Here is an 18,848-nt window from a genome sequence, read left to right on the forward strand (position 1 = left end):
ACACACACACACACACAGGGCCCATGGAAGACTTTTTAATGTGAGAAAGTGATTATTTTAATGGCACTAATCTTCCTCTCCAGCTGGCTTCAAATGGCTGAACCCAGAGTTACAACTCTCACTTCTCCCACACTATGGAGAGAAAGATTTTCACAGCTTAATAACTTGGCCAATTAAATTTTAAACAATTCAAAAGGGTCTTGTTATCATTGCAGAATAATAGACTACAAAATGTTAGTGTTGCAGGGATAAAATATGAAAGACTCTTTCTCATGCTGTTCTTAAACCTCTCTCCTTTGATTACGGAATAAATTCTAAAGGAATTAAAAAATAATGCTTCCCCTAACAAGCATCTTGTGGGTGGCATGTAATTTTTTTTTCATCCTGTAGATTAAAGACATACAATATAGTAATTATGGGTTCCTTTTGAAGCCAATTCTTTGCATACTAAAGGCTGGAACAAAAGTCACTGGAATGTCATGAAACAAAAAGCATTGTTTGTGTTTTTTCATGCAAGGACCACGTTCTTCAGTTGCCAGTTCTCTCTGAATTACAATGTGAGAAAAAGGGCCTCCTTTTGGGGGACGCAGAGCAAAGTTGTCCTGGGTTACAAAACGCTTAGGGGAAAGGAAATGGCCCACCAGGAAACTAGTGTAGCAACTCTACCTCACCCAGCAATCCATGTCTGCTACCTTACCAGTGGAAATATCACTTTTTAAAAAGCATTGTTTTGTTATTCAGAAGCTCTTGCCAACTGGAGACACAAAAGTTGCTTGCCAATTGGAGGCATGTTACTCTTGAGTTGCTTTTATTTTAATAGGAAAAGAATAATTTGGAAAGCCACTGATAGTAAGTAAAGCAAGCATGCATAAAATTACATTACTTCTGCTCCTTTCTGTTGCAACTCCCATTTCTACTATAAATTAGGTGGAAGCTGTCTTGGTTTGGCACTAGTATGTAAGATAGTTTGCATACTGGCGTTGCTCTAATACTGTACATGTACACACAGAGAGAGAGACACACACACTGTCTCTGCTATTACAAAACTTGGTGTTTGTTCTATTCTGCAACCAGAAGTGTCAATGAAGGAAATGTTTTCCACTGCCTTCCCATTCATTTCAATGACCCCCAAAAAATCCAGATAAATGAGCTCAGCAGAGACCAAAAGTAGATGAGATGCTTCCAAAGTTCTCTCCGGGTTTGCAGTGAAATCATTTAATTACTTTATTTCAAAAGTTTGTATACTGCTTAATCGCAGTAGTCTCTAAAGTGTTGCATAGGAGACCCAATACAGTAAGACTGAAAATGAATTAAAACTATAATCTGGTTGCAATGCTTTAAAGAAGTCTTCAGTAAGCACCAGAGGTTCTGCAAGGAGTGGGCCTGCCGGAACTCAACTGTCTGGCAACAAGATTGGGTCCACAATTCCAAATGCATAGCTTCTTGTGGTTCCAAGCTATGCATCTGAGCCATGGAAGACCACTAACAGTGACTTCCTCCAAAACACTCCAGTTATTAAGCAGGGATATAAGCAGTGCTATTTTTCTAGAAAAAGAAGTGCCAGAACTCTCCATGAACTCATCTCTTGTTCTCTGGTACCTCGGGTTAAGAACTTAATTCATTCTGGAGGTCCGATCTTAACCTGAAACTCTTCTTAACCTGAGGTACCACTTTAGCTAATGGGGCCTCCCACTGCCACCGCGCCGCAGCCACGTGATTTCTGTTCTCATCCTGAAGCAAAGTTCTTAACCCAAGCTACTATTTCTGGGTTAGTGGAGTCTGGAGTCTGTAACCTGAAGCGTCTGTAACCCGAGGCACCACTGTAATGGCAATGGCGCCTACCAGAGAGGTGCCGGAACTGAGTTCCGGTGGGTTCTGGGTGAAAAAATCCCTAGATATATGGAATCAGGCAGTCCCTGAGGGCTGCACCCAAGTTGTTAAAGGTCTTATAAATAAATACAAGAACCTTGAAATCACAGAATGCTGTTCATGGTCCTGCACTATTTTTCTCTAGGCCATCAAATAATGCTTGAGGAATTCATTTTTTGGTGAACAGTACAAACTTAGAAGACCCAGAGACTACTGTATTTAAATATTTTGTTGGAAGCCACCCAGAGAGGCTGGGGAAACCCAGGATGATGGGTGGGGTATAAATAAATTATTATTATTATTATTATTATTATTATTATTATTATTATTATTATTATTATTATTCCTGACTTGATGTGCCAATCAGAACACAGTTGTACTTCAGAATATGCCCTTCTCTAAATTTTGTGATGTAGCTCTCTGCTCAAAAACATACTAAATGTACATAAAAATGTGTATTGGGGGATAAAATGTATCTAGAAATGCTAACTGTGACAGAAAATATACTTAGAAATGCATGTTGTGAGAAAATACACCCAGAATACTTGTGAATTCACACGAATTTTGTTTTTAAGCCCCCCTGCTGATGATTAAGGCATAAACTGGAAGAGAATTAACAGATGGGGGAAAGACAAAGGGCAGCACCTTCTCTCCAACAACTGTGTTCTGATTGGCACATCAAGTCAGGAATAATAATAATAATAATAATAATAATAATAATAATAATAATAATTTATTTATACCCCCACCCAACAGTGCCCCGCCTAATTCTGCACAGGGGTTTCCCCCAATTACAGTGGTACCTTGGGTTAAGTACTTAATTCGTTCTGGAGGTCCGTTCTTTACCTGAAACTGTTCTTAACCTGAAGCACCACTTTAGCTAATGGGGCCTCCTACTGCCGCCGTGCCACCAGAGCACGATTTCTTTTCTTATCCTGAAGCAAAGTTCTTAACCTGAAGCACTATTTCTGGGTTAGCGGAGTCTGTAACCTGAAGCGTATGTAACCCAAGGTACCACTGTATATGGAGCAGATGGGGGGCATGTGGAGCATGTGGAGTGAGGGTGGGGAAGTCATTGGATACTATCCACAGACCATCCATTCCTTGGGCTATCTGCATTTTTTAAAACCCCCAATCCCAAAATCCTAAAACAAAAAAGATTCCTTGGTGGAATACCTTGTTCCTTTAAATGCTATAACTCCAGAAATAAAATAAAATAAAATTGAAGCTACAGCACTATTATTTTTAAGGAAAACCTCCTTGAAGTCTTTTTTTGTGTGTGCAAAAAACTGTGCATCTACATGGCACAGAAACAGAATTATCTTCAGTTCCACCATATTCTCAGAGGGAAACCTGTTAATTGATGGGAGCAGGGAAGAAATCATGTTCCAGGCATCACTCTCTGGAGGGCCTGAAATTCTCTGGCAGATGGATGAGGCAAGGGAATTTGCAGCACATGATGTGCTGAAAGCTCAAGCTGAATTTTCTTCACAGCTAGTTATGAGTTCATCTCTGTAGAGAAGATGGTTGGGGGAGGGGATTCAAATCGACTTCTGGATTGTTTTTTAAAAAAGCAATTCACTTGACCAAATCTGTTTTTTTTTTCTTTTTTAAAGGACCTCATACATACCATATATTTAAAGCACCTTCTGCCAGACTCCTGGGAACTGTAATATGTTAAGGGTGCTGAGAACAGTAGCTCTGTGGGGAGTAAACGACCTTTGCAAGGATTATTAAAGGGGGTGGACACATGCTTTTCAACATATGATGTGTACTCGGTCTCTGAGCCATTGGGTTGGATCCTGACTGTGGAGAGAACTCTACCCACAAATTTCTCCACAGGAGGAAAGGAGAAGTTAATTTGGCCAATTCCTTTAGCCTCCTTTGCTCCCACAAGAGTTGCTTCAGAGGGTCAGAGAACCCCCTACAACAGTATGGCTGCTGCAGGGAGAAGGTGGCAATCAGCTATAACAAGCATAGGCAAACTTGGCCCTCCAGATGTTATGGGACTACAACTCCCATCATCCCTAGCTAACAGGACCAGCAGGCAGGGATGATGGGAGTTGTAGTCCCAAAAGATCTGGAGGGCCAGGTTTGTCTATGCCTGAGCTATAGTCATGTCTCCTCCGGTGGATCAAGGTTTCTTCCATAAATGGAAACTCATGGAAAGGCAAGTCTGGTTCCAAACCAGAGTTTTAGATCTGTGGTTTTATGGTTCCGCCGCACCTGGTGAGCTGCTTCTGTAAAACAGAATATAAACTCAGGAGCGCAGAAAAGAAATGGGTGATTAAAGAACATTAAACAGTTTAAAGCATTTCTAGCCCACATTTCTTTTGGTGTTTGCCAGGCACATTTCTCACCCCGGCAAGCGCTGACCAGATCCCAACCTGCGTAGCTCAGCAAAGTGGCTGCACATTGTGTGGGGCTGGTCCAATTATTAGGCAGAGTAAGGCAGTCGCCTCAGGCGCCAGATGTTTAGAGGCAGATTGATTTATAGGCCTGATCTTGGTGGGGCGCTTCTGTCAGTTTTAGTTTCTCTCACGATCCTATTTTTCTAAACTTAAATTCGGTTTCCCCCGAATTTGTTTTTAAAGTCCTTGTGAACATTCACCAGCATTTTAGAGCTAGTTTCTCCACATATATACATTTCTTTCCTATGCATATATGCAATTCTATGCCATTTCTTACGCTAGTGTACAAATTTTTGTACCAATTACTGTACTGAGTTGGAGGACTACACCACAGAATTCAGAGGAACGCAAATTTCAAAGGATGGCTGTGTTTTGGGTCTCACTTTGTTTCAGAAAGTACAAATTAGGGTTACCTTTAAATGCAAAGTAAATCTCCTCCATCCCTACTTTAGACCATGCCATATTAGCCTTTTTGGCCTGTTCCTCCCTCCCACCCATACAGCCCCGCCAAAACACACACACACAACCCCCCCCCACACACACACACAGAATAAAAATATGTACTTCTGGAAGTTCTTTTTAATTGTTTTCCTACTGAAAAATAGTATTTTTAAAAATGTGAGTGGGGAAATAGGGTAAGGAAGGGCAAGTAAAGAGGATGCCAATTTTAATTTTAATAGATATAATAGGCTATGTATGTTATCAGTTGGGGGGGGGAATCCCATTTAACTGAATTATAGGAATCTCAAACTGGCTTCCCTTTGACAGCTGTAGCACAGTTCTGAGATTAAGCAGAGTATGCATTCTGGCTTGCCATGTGCCTCTATAATCATAGCCACCATACAGCAAATCCCCCCAAACCCTCGATCTCAAACTCAGACCTAATAACTGTTAACACCTTATTTTGGCACCTAAACCTGATGCACAGCATGGAGACAACATATGTGCCCAAGTGCTAACAGACTGATGCTGCATTCCCCCACTGCTGGCACCGAGGCAGACAGACAAGCTGGCTGCAGCAGTGGTGGCAGCAACAGCAGCTGACATTACTGGAGGGCAGGTTAATTAACATTTGGAAATTAAACAGTTCAACATGACTTGCAAGCATGAAAATAGAGATTCCTCCGTCATTTACAGTTGAGAGAGAAAATTGAGAGAGAGAAACCTTCAAGAATCACAGGTAGTGATGTTCAGGGCCCTCTTACCCATAGGCGCTAGGGGTGCAGGGCACTCGAGCGCCAGGCTCTCAGGGGCGCCAGGCCAAGAGTCCAGGGCCTGAGAGTTGAGTCCGGAGAAGAGCCCGTCCATTGGTCAGAGCGCCACGGGCAGCTCTGTGCCGTGAGTTTGGGGGCGACCGAGCCAGCAAGACGCTGAGGTGGTCGGCCAGTTCTGCCCTCCTGCGCACCTGGGACTGGGCAACCTGGGGGGGGCGGATCTTTCCACCCCAGCGCCGCATATGCTTAAGACAACCCTGACGATGCTACAACATATACAGGACAGGACAAATGTTAGAATAAACACCTACAAAAGGTAACGACATCAGACCTTTGGCATGATATAGTACTATTCAGAATCAGATATAACAGCAAAGTTGTTCCTGGGTTATCTAGTCGGCATAGATGTGTGATCTAGTGGTGGAACTATCATGACTGTGTATTCACCATTATTCTTTACTTATATATTTCCACCCCACATTCAGACCCCAACATATCAAAAGGCAACTCACATAAAAGAATAGAATGCAAGCAAACTGTTCAAACCATCCTACTGAAACATTGAACTAAAATCATGAAAACTGCTCAGCTATAATGAGACAATGCATGCCACAAAAAAGCCAGCAAACACAGATACTTCCTATTGGCAGTCATGCCATCCCATCAAAGGCTTTGCACAATAAAAAATGTCTCTTGGGGCTTGAAACCTGTGACTGAATCTCCTGCCACTTTTTAACAGTTGAAAAGGAGCTGTGGCAATGGTGAGATCTAACAGGACTTAGGAGATTTAACACCTGATGCCCCTGTGTCACTTTCCTGGTTAAAATCACCCTCCAAACTGCTATTCGCCCTACAAGGAGGACAATGCCTGTATCTGCAGGTTTTCCCCCCTTGTAGGGCAAATAGCTTTCAGGGTGCTCTTTCCTTGGGATCATGGCCTTGGGGGAAAGGGTAACTGTCCATCATCCAGCGTCACAATCCTGATCAGATCTCTCCACACACTTTGGCTGCTTAACTTCATTAAACAGTGGTGATCTAATTTTGGATCCTCTGCTGTGAGGGTTGCCCTGTCAGCCTTCTAAAAAGCCACAAGGGAGGTACATAGCTCTGCTTCACACCAACATTGCTCATGGGAACATGGCATACACACTGGGGTAACTACTTTTCTCCTCAGACAGTATAAAAATATAGGATGCTTCATGAATGTGTGTGTCATCTTTGCACCAGGACCAAGTTAATCTCCTCACTATCATTCCAATTTTAGTATATGTGTCACCCAAGCAAGTGCCTTGCAGCTGAAACTATAACTACGCATTTTTGAACATCTCTTGCTCAAGTTATAGGGCTGATTGTAAATAACAACATTGCCCTCAATGTACATGGAACTTTAAAGTGACATAAATTAGCAAAGGTGACAAAGTAGAAATTTGTATAAATGCACTTTGCCTTGCTAGGGGATTAGAGCTAGCTAAAGGTAAAGGTACCCCTGCCCGTACGGGCCAGTCTTGACAGACTCTGGGGTTGTGCGCCCATCTCACTTAAGAGGCCAGGGGCCAGCGCTGTCCGGAGACACTTCCGGGTCACATGGCCAGCGTGACAAAGCTGCATCTGGCGAGCCAGAGCCGCACACGGAAACGCCGTTTACCTTCCCGCTGGTAAGCGGTCCCTATTTATCTACTTGCACCCGGAGGTGCTTTCGAACTGCTAGGTTGGCAGGCGCTGGGACCGAGCAGCAGGAGCGCACCCCGCCACAGGGATTTGAACCGCCGACCTTTCGATCAGCAAGTCCTAGGCGCTGAGGCTTTAACCCACAGCGCCACCTGTGTCCCATAGAGCTAGCTACTAATACTTAAAATCTAACCTAAAACAAAACACAGCTCTTTTGCTGGAATGATAATGCATTTGCTAGCTTTAGCAATTGAGATCCCTGCCTCAAAATGCACGGCACAATTTAAAGGCAAATCATCTAGAAGATGGCATGGGCAAAGCAATTCATTAAAAGCAATGTGATTAGGATGCATCCACAAGAATATACCCCTAGAACAGAGTTGGCCCTCCAGATGTTTCTGGACTACAACTGACCACTGGCAATCTGGCCAGGGCTGATGGGAATTGGAGTCCAACAACATCTGGTGGGCCACAGTTTCCCTATCCCTGCCATATAAGTTTCACTGCTAACTTTCCAGGCCAGTTCATGATGTATATTTGAAAGACCTTAGAACTGAGCTGGAAAGGGCAGAAGGCCAAGAATGGATTTAATACTTACATCTTCCTGAGTATCTTTATTAGGATGTTCAACTTCTCTACGAATTCTGGAGAACCAGAACGTAACATCTGGCATTTTTTAATCAAATTCAAATAGATGGATATGTTGTGAGAACCTTTGCTAGGTACAGTGCCTTTGCCAAACTCACAGGAATGTACCCTAAGGACAAAAAGGAGAAACAGAATGTTAGATTTAGAGCAAACTCATCATGTAACTTCTAAGAAAATAGGGCATTTGTGAGGAACCAAGAGTTGCTACAGAAATGTTACGAATCATTCAAAGCAAAATTGGGAGTTCTTCCAGAGACTTCCGGGTCGGCGCCATCGCCGAATGGCGGACTCCCTCCGAGCTCCGGAGGGAGCCGGCTTGGCAGGGGCTGGGTCCTACCGCACCAGCGATGCGGGGACCCTTAAAAACCACGGCCAGAGGAGGCCGTGGACATGGAGACTCGGCTGGCACCGTTAGCGCTCTCCCGACTCGTGAAGGAGCCTTTTTAAAGGCTACGGATCGGGTGCCGGGGAGAAGCGTGGTGCTTTGAGTTCTCTGCTATCCCTGCCGAGCGCAGCCGCATGCCATCCGGCGGAGAGCGCTGACTTCTTCTATTGAAAATTCGGCTCTAAAGAAGAACCCGTGAGTAATTGGAATATGGACTAAAAAAAAGGGGGATAAATTTTTAAAATTCGGAGCGAACGGGGGAGGCGGAAAAAAGGAAGTCAGCCCACCCCTAAATTGTAGAAGAGCCAAAACAAAGGACTGGACAACTAAGATCGAGTGTAACCTTATCTTGCCGAATCAGCAACTTCGCGAGGGAAAATTATAAGATTGAGCTGGAGGAGAAAAGTGGAATTGTTTTAAAAAAAGCAACCCCCCCCCCCCCCCCGGAATCCCTGGAGCGATTCGTGAAACTGCCTGGAGAAAAGCGATGGAGGTTTAGACAGCTGTCAAAGAGCTGTCAAAAAGGAAGATTAAAATAGAGATTTTGTTATGAGGACTTTGCCGGTTATATTTGTTATAAATTGAATATAAACTGTTTTAAATATTGGTCAACAAGCTACTTGGTCTGGTGGATGTGATTCTGGAAGGGAACTTTGCTACTGCAATCCACCTAGAGGAGCCGAGGGATATTGCATGTGTTTTTCACAGGAAACTTGAACAGTTGAATGGAACTTTTAATCTCCTGGGAAACTGCAGGAATGGAACATTATTTTGTCTACAGAGATCTACACACTACAGGAAACAATGGAACTATTTGTTGGAAAATGAAAGGAACATGATGCAATGCTTTGCTCCATGAATAACAAGCCTCTGCAGAGACACTAGAAACTTTTGGAAAAAGAACATTTCTGTGGGAGAACAGAGAAATAAAAAGGAGGAGAATGATTGACAAGAACAAGGAAATAACAAGAACTGGACAGAACTGGGGGAACATTTGGGATATTCAGGTTTGACAAGCTTATGGATACAAAATTGGAGTTTTTACTCCTGGATATAAAAACCTGGATAGAAGAAATGGGCCCTTAATTGATAGACTCCTTCTACGATTGGACATCCGTAATTAAAGACTGGCAAAGAACCTGAGGGACATAGTGTAATGTGGGAACTCCAGGAAGATATTAGAAGTGGAGGGATAGGTGAAACGCAAAGGGGAAAGAGGGGAGGGAAAATTGGAATCCAAAGGTTGTAAAATTACTATTCATATTTATCTTATTTCCATCTGTACTATGTTTGAAAGGGGGAAACTCGTGGAAGGGTATAGATCGATCTTAGGGGATGGGAATTTGGATAAATTGGGTTATTGATGATGAGTGTAATTTGGGGATAAGAACTTGTTGAATTTAATTGCTTATTTGGAAGATTTGGAACACAAGAGGGGGTAGGGAGGGGAAGTCCTAGTTATTGGCAAAAAGTTTATAGATTGGATTTAATTTGTTTTGATTTGTTTTAATTTGGAAAACCTTAATAAAAATTATTATAAAAAAAAAATTGGGAGTTCTTCCTCAGGCAAAACTTCTGAGGGATTCTGAGGCAATCCAGAAGAGTTTAAGTAAGAGACACAAAACCTTTCCAGGCATTCTGCACATCACTCCATTATCACTGGGTTTTGCCCAAAGCAAAATCTGAAGCAAATGTTGTGTTTCTTTCTTATGCAAATCATCTGAAGAATTTTGAGGGAAGCCAAAATAATGTTGGCATGGTTAGCAACCTTTTTCCAGGGGCATTTCGCACATTCCATCTCCCCACAGGCTGGTGGAACACCAATAGGAACTTGGCCTTTTGGAGAATGAACCATATCTCCGTGGTGGGGGGGGGGGTGTTTTGTGTGCACAAGGTCCTAAATTCATTCCCTGGGATTTCTGCCCTTTTGGAGATCTGCTGCTAGTCTGACTCCATCTGCACTATACATTTAAAGCAGTATCACACTACTTCAAACTGTCGTGCCATCCCTCAGAGGATCCTGGGAACTGTAACTGTTAAGGTTGCTAAGAGTTGTCAAGCGATCACCCATTCCCCTCACAATGCTACAAAACTCAGAGTAGTTTAATAATCACTCCCTTTCTAGGGAACTCTGAGAATTATAGTTCTGTAAAGGGAACAGGGTTCTCATAACAACTCTCAGCACCCTTAGCAAATTATAGTTCCCAGAATTCCCAGAATTCAAGTGCCATGTTATTGCTTTGAATGTAAAAGCAGATGGCGCCTCAGAGCAGACAACAGGGCTAGATGGACCGGCAGTCTAACTCAATATAAGGCAGGCTTATAGGTTTATATCTCTAATAATTTTCGATAATTCATCTAACAGTAATCCAATTTCTCTTCCTTTGGTCCAGCATAAACATTTATGTATTTCACAAAATTCAAGTGTAGGTTTCCTTCGTATCTGCTATGAAGGAAAACGTTATTGCAGTAGACTTTTGAGTTAGCAGGTTACTCTTGCTACTATTGCAGCACTGATAAATTTATCAGATGGATTTTTTTAAAAGAAAGCATTTGAATACAATATCACATAGGCAATCAAATAGCAAATTCAAGTAAAAAGGACATGTTGGGACAGCATTAATTATACACCAGTTGAAAATGAGCTTCTCCTTTGCTTTGGTCTTTTAGTATGGATTAAAATGGCATCAGCCTATAAAATCACAGAACACAAGTCCCAGCTTGTGAGCCTTGAAGTTATCTACCTCACCTTTCCAGGTCTTGATGATGGGAAGAGTAGCCCAGGTTTAATCAAACTTGCTGGAGAACCTTGGGCCAATCAGCAGCTCTCAACCTAACCTACCTCACAGAGCTGATAAGGATAATAGTGAGAGGGAAAAGACATGTGTGCCAACTCAAAGCATTGCAGTATTTACTGAGTCCTTGTGTGTGTCATAGGAAGTACTAAGAGGCACACTGGTGCCCATGTGCACCATACTGGCAACTGCTATATGTAGGTCAACATAACCAAGGTTTCATTTGACTGAATCTGAAGAGGAGCACTAACTACAGAGGCAAACCTTTGGGGTCAGCACTGTATTTCCCTCCCCTTCCCATCATTCTGCTTTGATACAAACCATGCTGCTCAAACTGGTACCAAGCTAAACTCCTGCATCCCAGGATGGGCAGAATACTACATTAGGGCACTGTTTCTTCACTGTAAAGTTCTGTAAAAGGGTAGCATTGGTGATGGGATAACATTTTGTTTATTAAGATGACTCTTCTCAGATGCTCTGCTGCAGTTTGCCTTCAGTGCATGTAGTCTCATTTCTCTCCTCCCCAAAAAAATATATATAGAAAAACACAATTCCAGCAAAATAAAATTTAAAAAATCCACAGAACATTACTGCAACAGTGAATCAGGCAATAAATTCAATCTTGTATGCATCTGCCTTGTTCCCTTACAGCATATTGCTTTACAGTTAATGTGTATAATCTTATTAGCTGATTGCATTGATCCTCAGCTCACTTGTAAGCAAAATTACTCTGAGTGCATAGCGGTACTTAAAAGTAATTCAAAGTATCTATTAAAATAAGAATTTTGGTGCATCAGCAAGGAAGAAAGTCTAAGCTGCTAAAATATTTCGCCCATTTAAAGATTGGGCAATTTGCTGATCTGTAAAACTTACTTTTCTGTTAAAAAATAAGGAGAAGAGAATTTTAAGTGCCGTAATTTACTGAATGCTTTCCTGAAAGCAAAGAGATTGACTTTCTGTACACTGTAACCTAGAAATCCTATCTCTGTAAACACTGGGCTAGATTAAACTTTAAATGATAAATTCCCAGGAAAGAAAGGTCATATTGTTGTGTAATCATCTTCTTCCAAAGCATTCCTGTTTGCTAAATAATATTGACCAATGTGAGTGGTGGCAAATATATAACCCTCCTTGATTTTTCCCCCAAGGACCTGAAAGTAAAAATGAAATTTACAATGGCATCACCAGATTTATCATACCTACCTCTTTTGGGAGGCATTTTACCACTATTAGAGCTGAATTGCAACCTAACCACTGTTGCACCTGAGCTCTTTCGTTGCAGTTTGCTGTCCTCCTGGCATATTTCATCTTGTGTTATAAGACTGCCAACTGTAAAATTACCTAGACAAATAGAGCTTCTATAGCATAGGGCATATATAGATTGTCATGTGTGAGGAATGCACACACATAGGGATGGGTGCTCTCCCCCTGCAATTGCATGCAGCGGACACTTATTTTTTTATTTATTATTATTATTATTATTATTATTATTATTATTATTATTATTATTAATGACCCATCACAGCTGAGCTCTGAGTCTATAAGGAAGTGAGAGATAACTTCCTGAGATCAGCACCTAGTTTTGACAAAGTTCTTCTGCCAGATGAGCCAGACAATTGCCAAGTAAAAGAGAGTAGTCAGCAATCCTCATATTATCAAGGCTTAGTGATTAAATGGAAACTAGCAGTATGCAGCCAAAGCTAGAGTTCCACCTCTGCACACACCAAAATTATGTAAAATACATCTTCCACATCCTGCTTCCCATTCTTCCTCTTTCCTTCTGAATCTTTCTGGCTCATCGGAGCTTCCCATCCATTAACATCACAAAGGACATGTGTGAATGATCACTCCCCCAAGCCCGACCAGCTTTCCACTCTGCTTATAACATGGATTGCCACCAGTCAATGTAGAGCAGGCATCCCGAACCTTTGGCTCTCCAGATTTTTTGGACTATAATTCCCATCATCCCTGACCACTGGTCCTGTTAGCTAGGGATCATGGGAGTTGTAGGCCAAAACATCTGGAGAGTCGCAGGTTGGGGATGCCTAATGTAGAGAATATAAGCAGGATAGAGATAAGTATGGGAGAAGGACATGGGAGGATTTCGATGTAGCTACACAGGGTAGACTAAAGTCAGGGAGGACCGTGGCAGAGCACAATTTCTGCAAGCAAAGGGGCCAAACTTTACTCCCTGGCATATTCAGTTAGATCTATCATGAAGTTAGATCAGAGATAGCCAAATGTGTTAATCCCTAAATGTTATGGTTCCCTTTAGCTCCAACCAACATGCCTAATGGTCAGGGATGGTGGAAGATTTAGCCCAACAGCAACTGGAGGGGCACAGGTTCCCCATCCTTGCTGTAGGCAGTCACTGGATGCATTGGATAAGTTATTGGTGGGTTAAATGAGGCAAAAGAAAGAGGAGCCCAAAAGTGATGAGAAGAAAGGGGAAGAAAGCATCCCAATGAGCAGATTAGCTCTTGGCAATCCTGGAAATGCTTCACTATGATGTGCAGCTGTATAATTCATGTCTAATGCTTCAATATCACACAACTATTTAATGAAATGTAATAACATGAATTAACTCCCCAAAGTAAAGAAGCCCAAAACTTGAGCAATTTCTGCTCTCAATTTCTGGTCCACATTTTCTGTATCCTTCATTCCCAGCTGCAGCACCCCCAACACCACACCACACCGCAAGAAGTCTCATAGGAACTCTTCTGTGTTCTCCTGAGATTGCTCAGTTGCCTCACTTGAGAAGGAATGTCTAAATTCTCATCTCATTTTCACTTCAGGCCAGATACAGCAATGGCTTCAATAATTACATGATTTAAACATGTTTGGGTCCCCTCAAAATTCCTCAGGTGGTTTGTTTTTCCTCAGAAGTTTTCCCCAACCTTACATGGAATGTTGCTTTACAATAAATTTAGAAGCACAGGAATCTGCTTTATACTGAGTCAGACCATTGGCCTATTTGGCTCTGTACTGCTGACATCTACTAGAAATGGCTCTCCAGGGTTTCAGGCAGGCGGCACTCCCAGCAGTACCTAGAGATGCCTGGGACTGAATCTGGGACCTGCTGCTTGTGGAGCAGATGTTCTGCATTGGGCAATGCCCCTTCCCCCCCCAAAAAAAAATCCCCCATAGAAAGTTAGTTGGAAAAGGTGACACTCTCTAAACCCCATAAAAGCATCTAGAAGTGGCATGAACATCTACTCCTTCTGAACTGAATATTGTCTTCAGCTTTTTGTTTTCTCCTGCACTCAGTGGCACTGCAGGAGAATCTAAAAGCCAGCAATATGGAAGATTTCATTAATTTGGATAACAAAAAGTACATATGGCTATAGAACAACCACTATCGATGGATTGAATTTTAGCCAGCGCTGAAGAAAAACATTTGCCATCATTATCCTTTTCAGAAAATTGCAGCGCACTTGGACTATGAACAGGGTGCATGCAACCAATCACTTTCTGTAAGGCAGGACAAATGCATTTTGAAGCAACAAACAGATGTTTCTGCTCAAGCAGAAAATGAATTTACCACTAGCTACTAATCTTTGGGTTCCACAGCTAGTCTGTGACATGTGGTGGCGATGACTGACCTCATATCCTCGTCGGCTTACCTAGCCTTCACTTTTTTTCACATGAAATACAGAATTGTTTAAAATATGAATTACCCTTTTGTTCTTTTTTCAGGAATCCCTGGCAATATGGCCTTTTCTTTAATGAATATTTTGGGATAAGTTTCCAAAAACTTTCGATGAGCATCTTCAGTGGTATAAGGATTATCCCTAAAGAGAAATAGGGAAACAGTGATTATTTTGTTCAGTAGTAAAGTTCTAGGCAATGCTGTTACTTGTCCCAAGGTTGTACTTCAGCTAGTATAAGATTCAGCTGACATGATCCAACATCCTGCCTACTACCTGAAGGTGGTGTAAGGTTGTGCTGGTCATTGAGTCAACCACCATCCACACCAATGACAAGCAAATACAGCAGTGCCTAAAATCACAATCCTATGCTTGCCTACTCAGAATTACGCCATACTGAGTTTCGTGGGCTTCATGAGAGTGTCTGAGCCACTGTCATGGTTTGCTGCTTTGACTAAAAATGTTGCCTAAACTTTAGGGGGCAGCAGGTGGGAAATGGCAGGACCAGCTGGTGAAGGCAAGTAGTACAAGGAGATTTCCACTCCCCATGCTTGACACCTGAAGCAATTGCCTCCATTTGCCTCATGAAAGGGCCAGCCGTCTATATGAAGCTTCATATAATAGTGTAATCATGACTAGTACTTGAAAGGCAGTTCTTCAGATGTCGTGCTACAATCTCTTTTGCATCCGTGTGCCATGGACTGTACATTTGTTTTCAGTTGTCTGCTTGTTTTGCTCTTATGATTCCTGCAGCCCAAATGTATAGGTGCATATGTTCCAAGTTCTAAAGGTTTCTTGGCTTGTTTTACTTTGATATGGAAAGTTCTCCATAAACTGTTCTTAAAATGGATGGAGGGGGTTGAATTACAGCATGCTGTTCTGAATGTAGATTCCATTTTTTTCACTCCAGTGTATCGGTCTTCAAGCAAATTACATTGCACTGTGTTTCGCATGTGTTCAGCTTCCTTGAGAATGAGTGTGGCTTCTATGAAAAATAAAATTGCCTTGAACATGCACACCAGCTTTCATTCCGGTGTCACAATCTTCAAAGGGACACATCACACTGCATTGTGTTTTGCACCTTTTTTGTCAGCCTTGAAAATGGATGTGTAAGTTGAGCTGAGGTTCATGCTTAAAGCATGTTGTTTTGAGCATAAACAGCGAGTCTCATTCAGCTGTCTTGATGTGGCAATCTTCAGTCTCTCACATTGCACTTTCAATTTTTCCTCCTGCCCCACTTTGAAAATGGGCATGAGTCTCAACCTGGTATTGAGTGTGAAAGAAATCTGACATTTGAATTTGTAAGAGAGCATGGTACCCTGAATGCATTGCCAGATTTCATTCCAATATCTTGTATTTAAATGGAGTTATTAAACTATTCTGTTGTGCATACTGCTTATTGGTTTGCAATCCAATTACAACAGCATCACAACAGGCTAGTTAAATGAAAGGCCTTGCTTCGCTCATTCAAGAATAACTAAGATTAGATACAGCCTAAAAACTATCAGCATAAAACCAGGGCAATACCCCTGTCAAATTAGATACATCTTAAAGATCACAAGGGGACGCGGGTGGCGCTGTGCGTTAAACCACAGAGCCTAGGACTTGCTGATCAGAAGTTTGGCGGTTTGAATCCCCGCGACGGAGTGAGCTCCTGTTGCTTGGTCCCAGCTCCTGCCAACCTAGCAGTTCGAAAGCATATCAAAGTGCTTCTGGCGGGAAGGTAAACGGCATTTCCGTGTGCTGCTCTGGTTCGCCAGAAGCGGCTTAGTCATGCTGGCCACATGACCCAGAAGCTGTACGCCGCCTCCCTCAGCCAATAAAGCGAGATGAGCGCCGCAACCCCAGAGTCGGCCACGACTGGACCTAATGGTCAGGGGTCCCTTTACCTTTACCTTTAAAGATCACAAACATAAAACAATTTATACCAAGCAATACGACTGTCAAAATAAAAACAATGAAGCATTTAAACGAGAAGCTGTATTAAATAAAACAAAAAATAGAGTGATGGAAGCATATTAGCTAAAAGAATTATGACTAGTCATTTCCCCAGTTTAGTGGTTCTAAATTTAACAACAGCTGGGGCAATGTTCAGAGCCTTTTTGGTTAGCTCAGAAATTACCGTAGTAGAGCAAAACTTTATGAGTGTGTGAATTCATTTAGTAACACTTGGAGGGCTCTGCCCCCCCTGGTTCTCCATTCGTCAACCTGCTCAACATTGAGACCCCATACAAAGATTGGGACATATTCTCCTGCAAATTACTCCTCCACTTTGGAACAAGTGATTAGTCAGTTTGAGTACTTTTTCAAAATCATAAGCTGAGGGGGTTAAAGTAGAGCAAAAGGTACACCGATTAACCTTTCTCAATGCTTCCTTTGGGTAGAGTGCAATCCTATGTTAGCAATTTTGACTAATTTTGCCTCTGCCCTTCCAGCAACTGGAATGCCACACACAGAGAGAGAACATTCCCATGATAAGGTGCCCCTCAGTCTCAATAATATTCCCCATCCTTGGTCTAATTTATATATATGATCTGGGTTTGGTGTTACATGTCTCTTACCATACAAAGTAGAAAGTGAATGTTGTTATGTTTCAGAAACATGCCAGAAGTGAGAAATTGAAGCAAGAGTTCTGGCTTTACATTTTTCATCCATTTCGTTTTGTTTGTACAGTTTCTTGGATTAATAAAAGTTGGCAATATCTTCTATCACCTTTAAATGTTTTAGCTTTCTCTTAGGGCCTGAGAAAAATGTAAATCTCTGCCTTCCATATTAGAAAAGGCAGCAGGTGCAGTCTGATATGCGTCTAACTAATGTCACCATCATCTAAATATACCCCAAGTGAATTTTCCTCTTTAATTATGTTCTATCTTGAAGAAAATTGCCCTTAATTATGCAGAAATGCAGTTCTGAAATGTCCTGAATTCAAAGGTTATGCCATCAATAAATTATTCAGGCTTACATCCTTCAGCCCATCTACCTCACTGTGATTTTTAAGTCAGTTTTTAAATTCAAACTCCATAGACAGACATTTGCACAACATAATTCCTTGTAGCTCTGTTGAGGCAATGATTTATCAAAGGGTCATGTCAACTCAGAAATCAAGTTTGTTGCTAACATGATTACAGAGGGGATGTATTTGTGAAATCATCTCATCATAGTTACAGCTGACTTTCTAGCAGGTCAGGCAACCATTTTGGAGGGGGCCCCAAGCAGTTGATTGATTATACCAAAGAGCTCTCTTGAGTTATTATCTTCCAAGTAAATGTATATTCCATATAATACTAGAACAAATGGATCACTGGAAGATGGAGTTACATAAAATATGAACTGATCTAGAACTAGGGATCACATCAAGGGAAATGAAGTGTTAGTCTGGCTCCTACCATGGAAATCTACACCACAGAAACAGTTTACTACTCTTGTTCACCATTCTCCAAGAATAGTGCATCCTATATATTCCAGGAAATATGGTACAATTTGCATAAGGCATCAGGACATCTACTTATCATATTACAGTGGTACCTCGGAAATTGAATGGAATCTGTTCTGGAAGTTCGTTCAACTTCCAAAATGTTTGGAAACCAAGGCACAGCTTCCAATTGGCTGCAGGAAGCTCCTGCAACCAATTGGAAGTTGCGGAAGCCACATCGGACGTTTGGGTTCCAAAGAACATTCACAACCTGGAACACTCACTTCCAGGTTTGCAGCATTCGGGAGGCAAAATGTTCAACTCACAAGGCGTTCAGGATCCAAGGTACAACTGTACTTTCAGAATTAGTTTTTGACCAGGTTCAGTATTTGGGAGGTTTCTCATCTGGACTATTTACACCACCATTTAGCAAAGGAGATCTGCACACAGGGGGCGGGAAGTGTATGTGTGTGCAGCTGATGCAGAGTCAAATCTAGAGACATGTGTACCTTCATGTTTCAATGCCCACTGAACTTACTGTATGCATGTTCTTAATAAGCATTCCCTTCCTGGGCCGGAAGGCACTGTGTGCAACTCAAGTTAAGTTGTTTGAATAGATATACTGTAGGTCAGTGCTCCTCAACCTGGTGCCCTCCAGATATTTTGGGCTGCAACTCCAATCAACCCCATCCAGCATGGCTACTGTTGGGGATTATGGGAGTTGTAATCCAAAAATGCACTAAATTGGGGAAGGCTTAATTTAAAAAACAACAACAACAACAAAAGCAGTGTTTACTGA

The 18,848-nt window shown here is 42.0% G+C and overlaps 1 protein-coding gene across 2 annotated transcripts in view; it reads right to left on the reverse strand.

Moving 5' to 3' along the window:
• The window catches only part of CNBD1 (cyclic nucleotide binding domain containing 1), a 139,216-nt gene that overhangs the window by 112,679 nt on the left and 7,689 nt on the right, over positions 1-18,848 (reverse strand). For both annotated transcript variants that reach the window (XR_014566492.1, XM_083747905.1), the window contains exons 3-4: positions 14,668-14,781; positions 7,761-7,919 (exon numbers count right to left, since the gene is read on the reverse strand). Coding sequence is in view for 1 of the 2 variants with exons in the window: in XM_083747905.1 (XP_083604031.1) it covers positions 7,761-7,919; positions 14,668-14,781 (273 nt within the window). In the remaining variant the exon portion in view is untranslated. The remainder of the gene's footprint in view (positions 1-7,760; positions 7,920-14,667; positions 14,782-18,848) is intronic.

This window comes from Podarcis gaigeae, assembly GCF_964106915.1.
Source record: "Podarcis gaigeae genome assembly, chromosome: 7".
In the NCBI taxonomy this organism is placed as follows: domain Eukaryota; kingdom Metazoa; phylum Chordata; class Lepidosauria; order Squamata; family Lacertidae; genus Podarcis; species Podarcis gaigeae.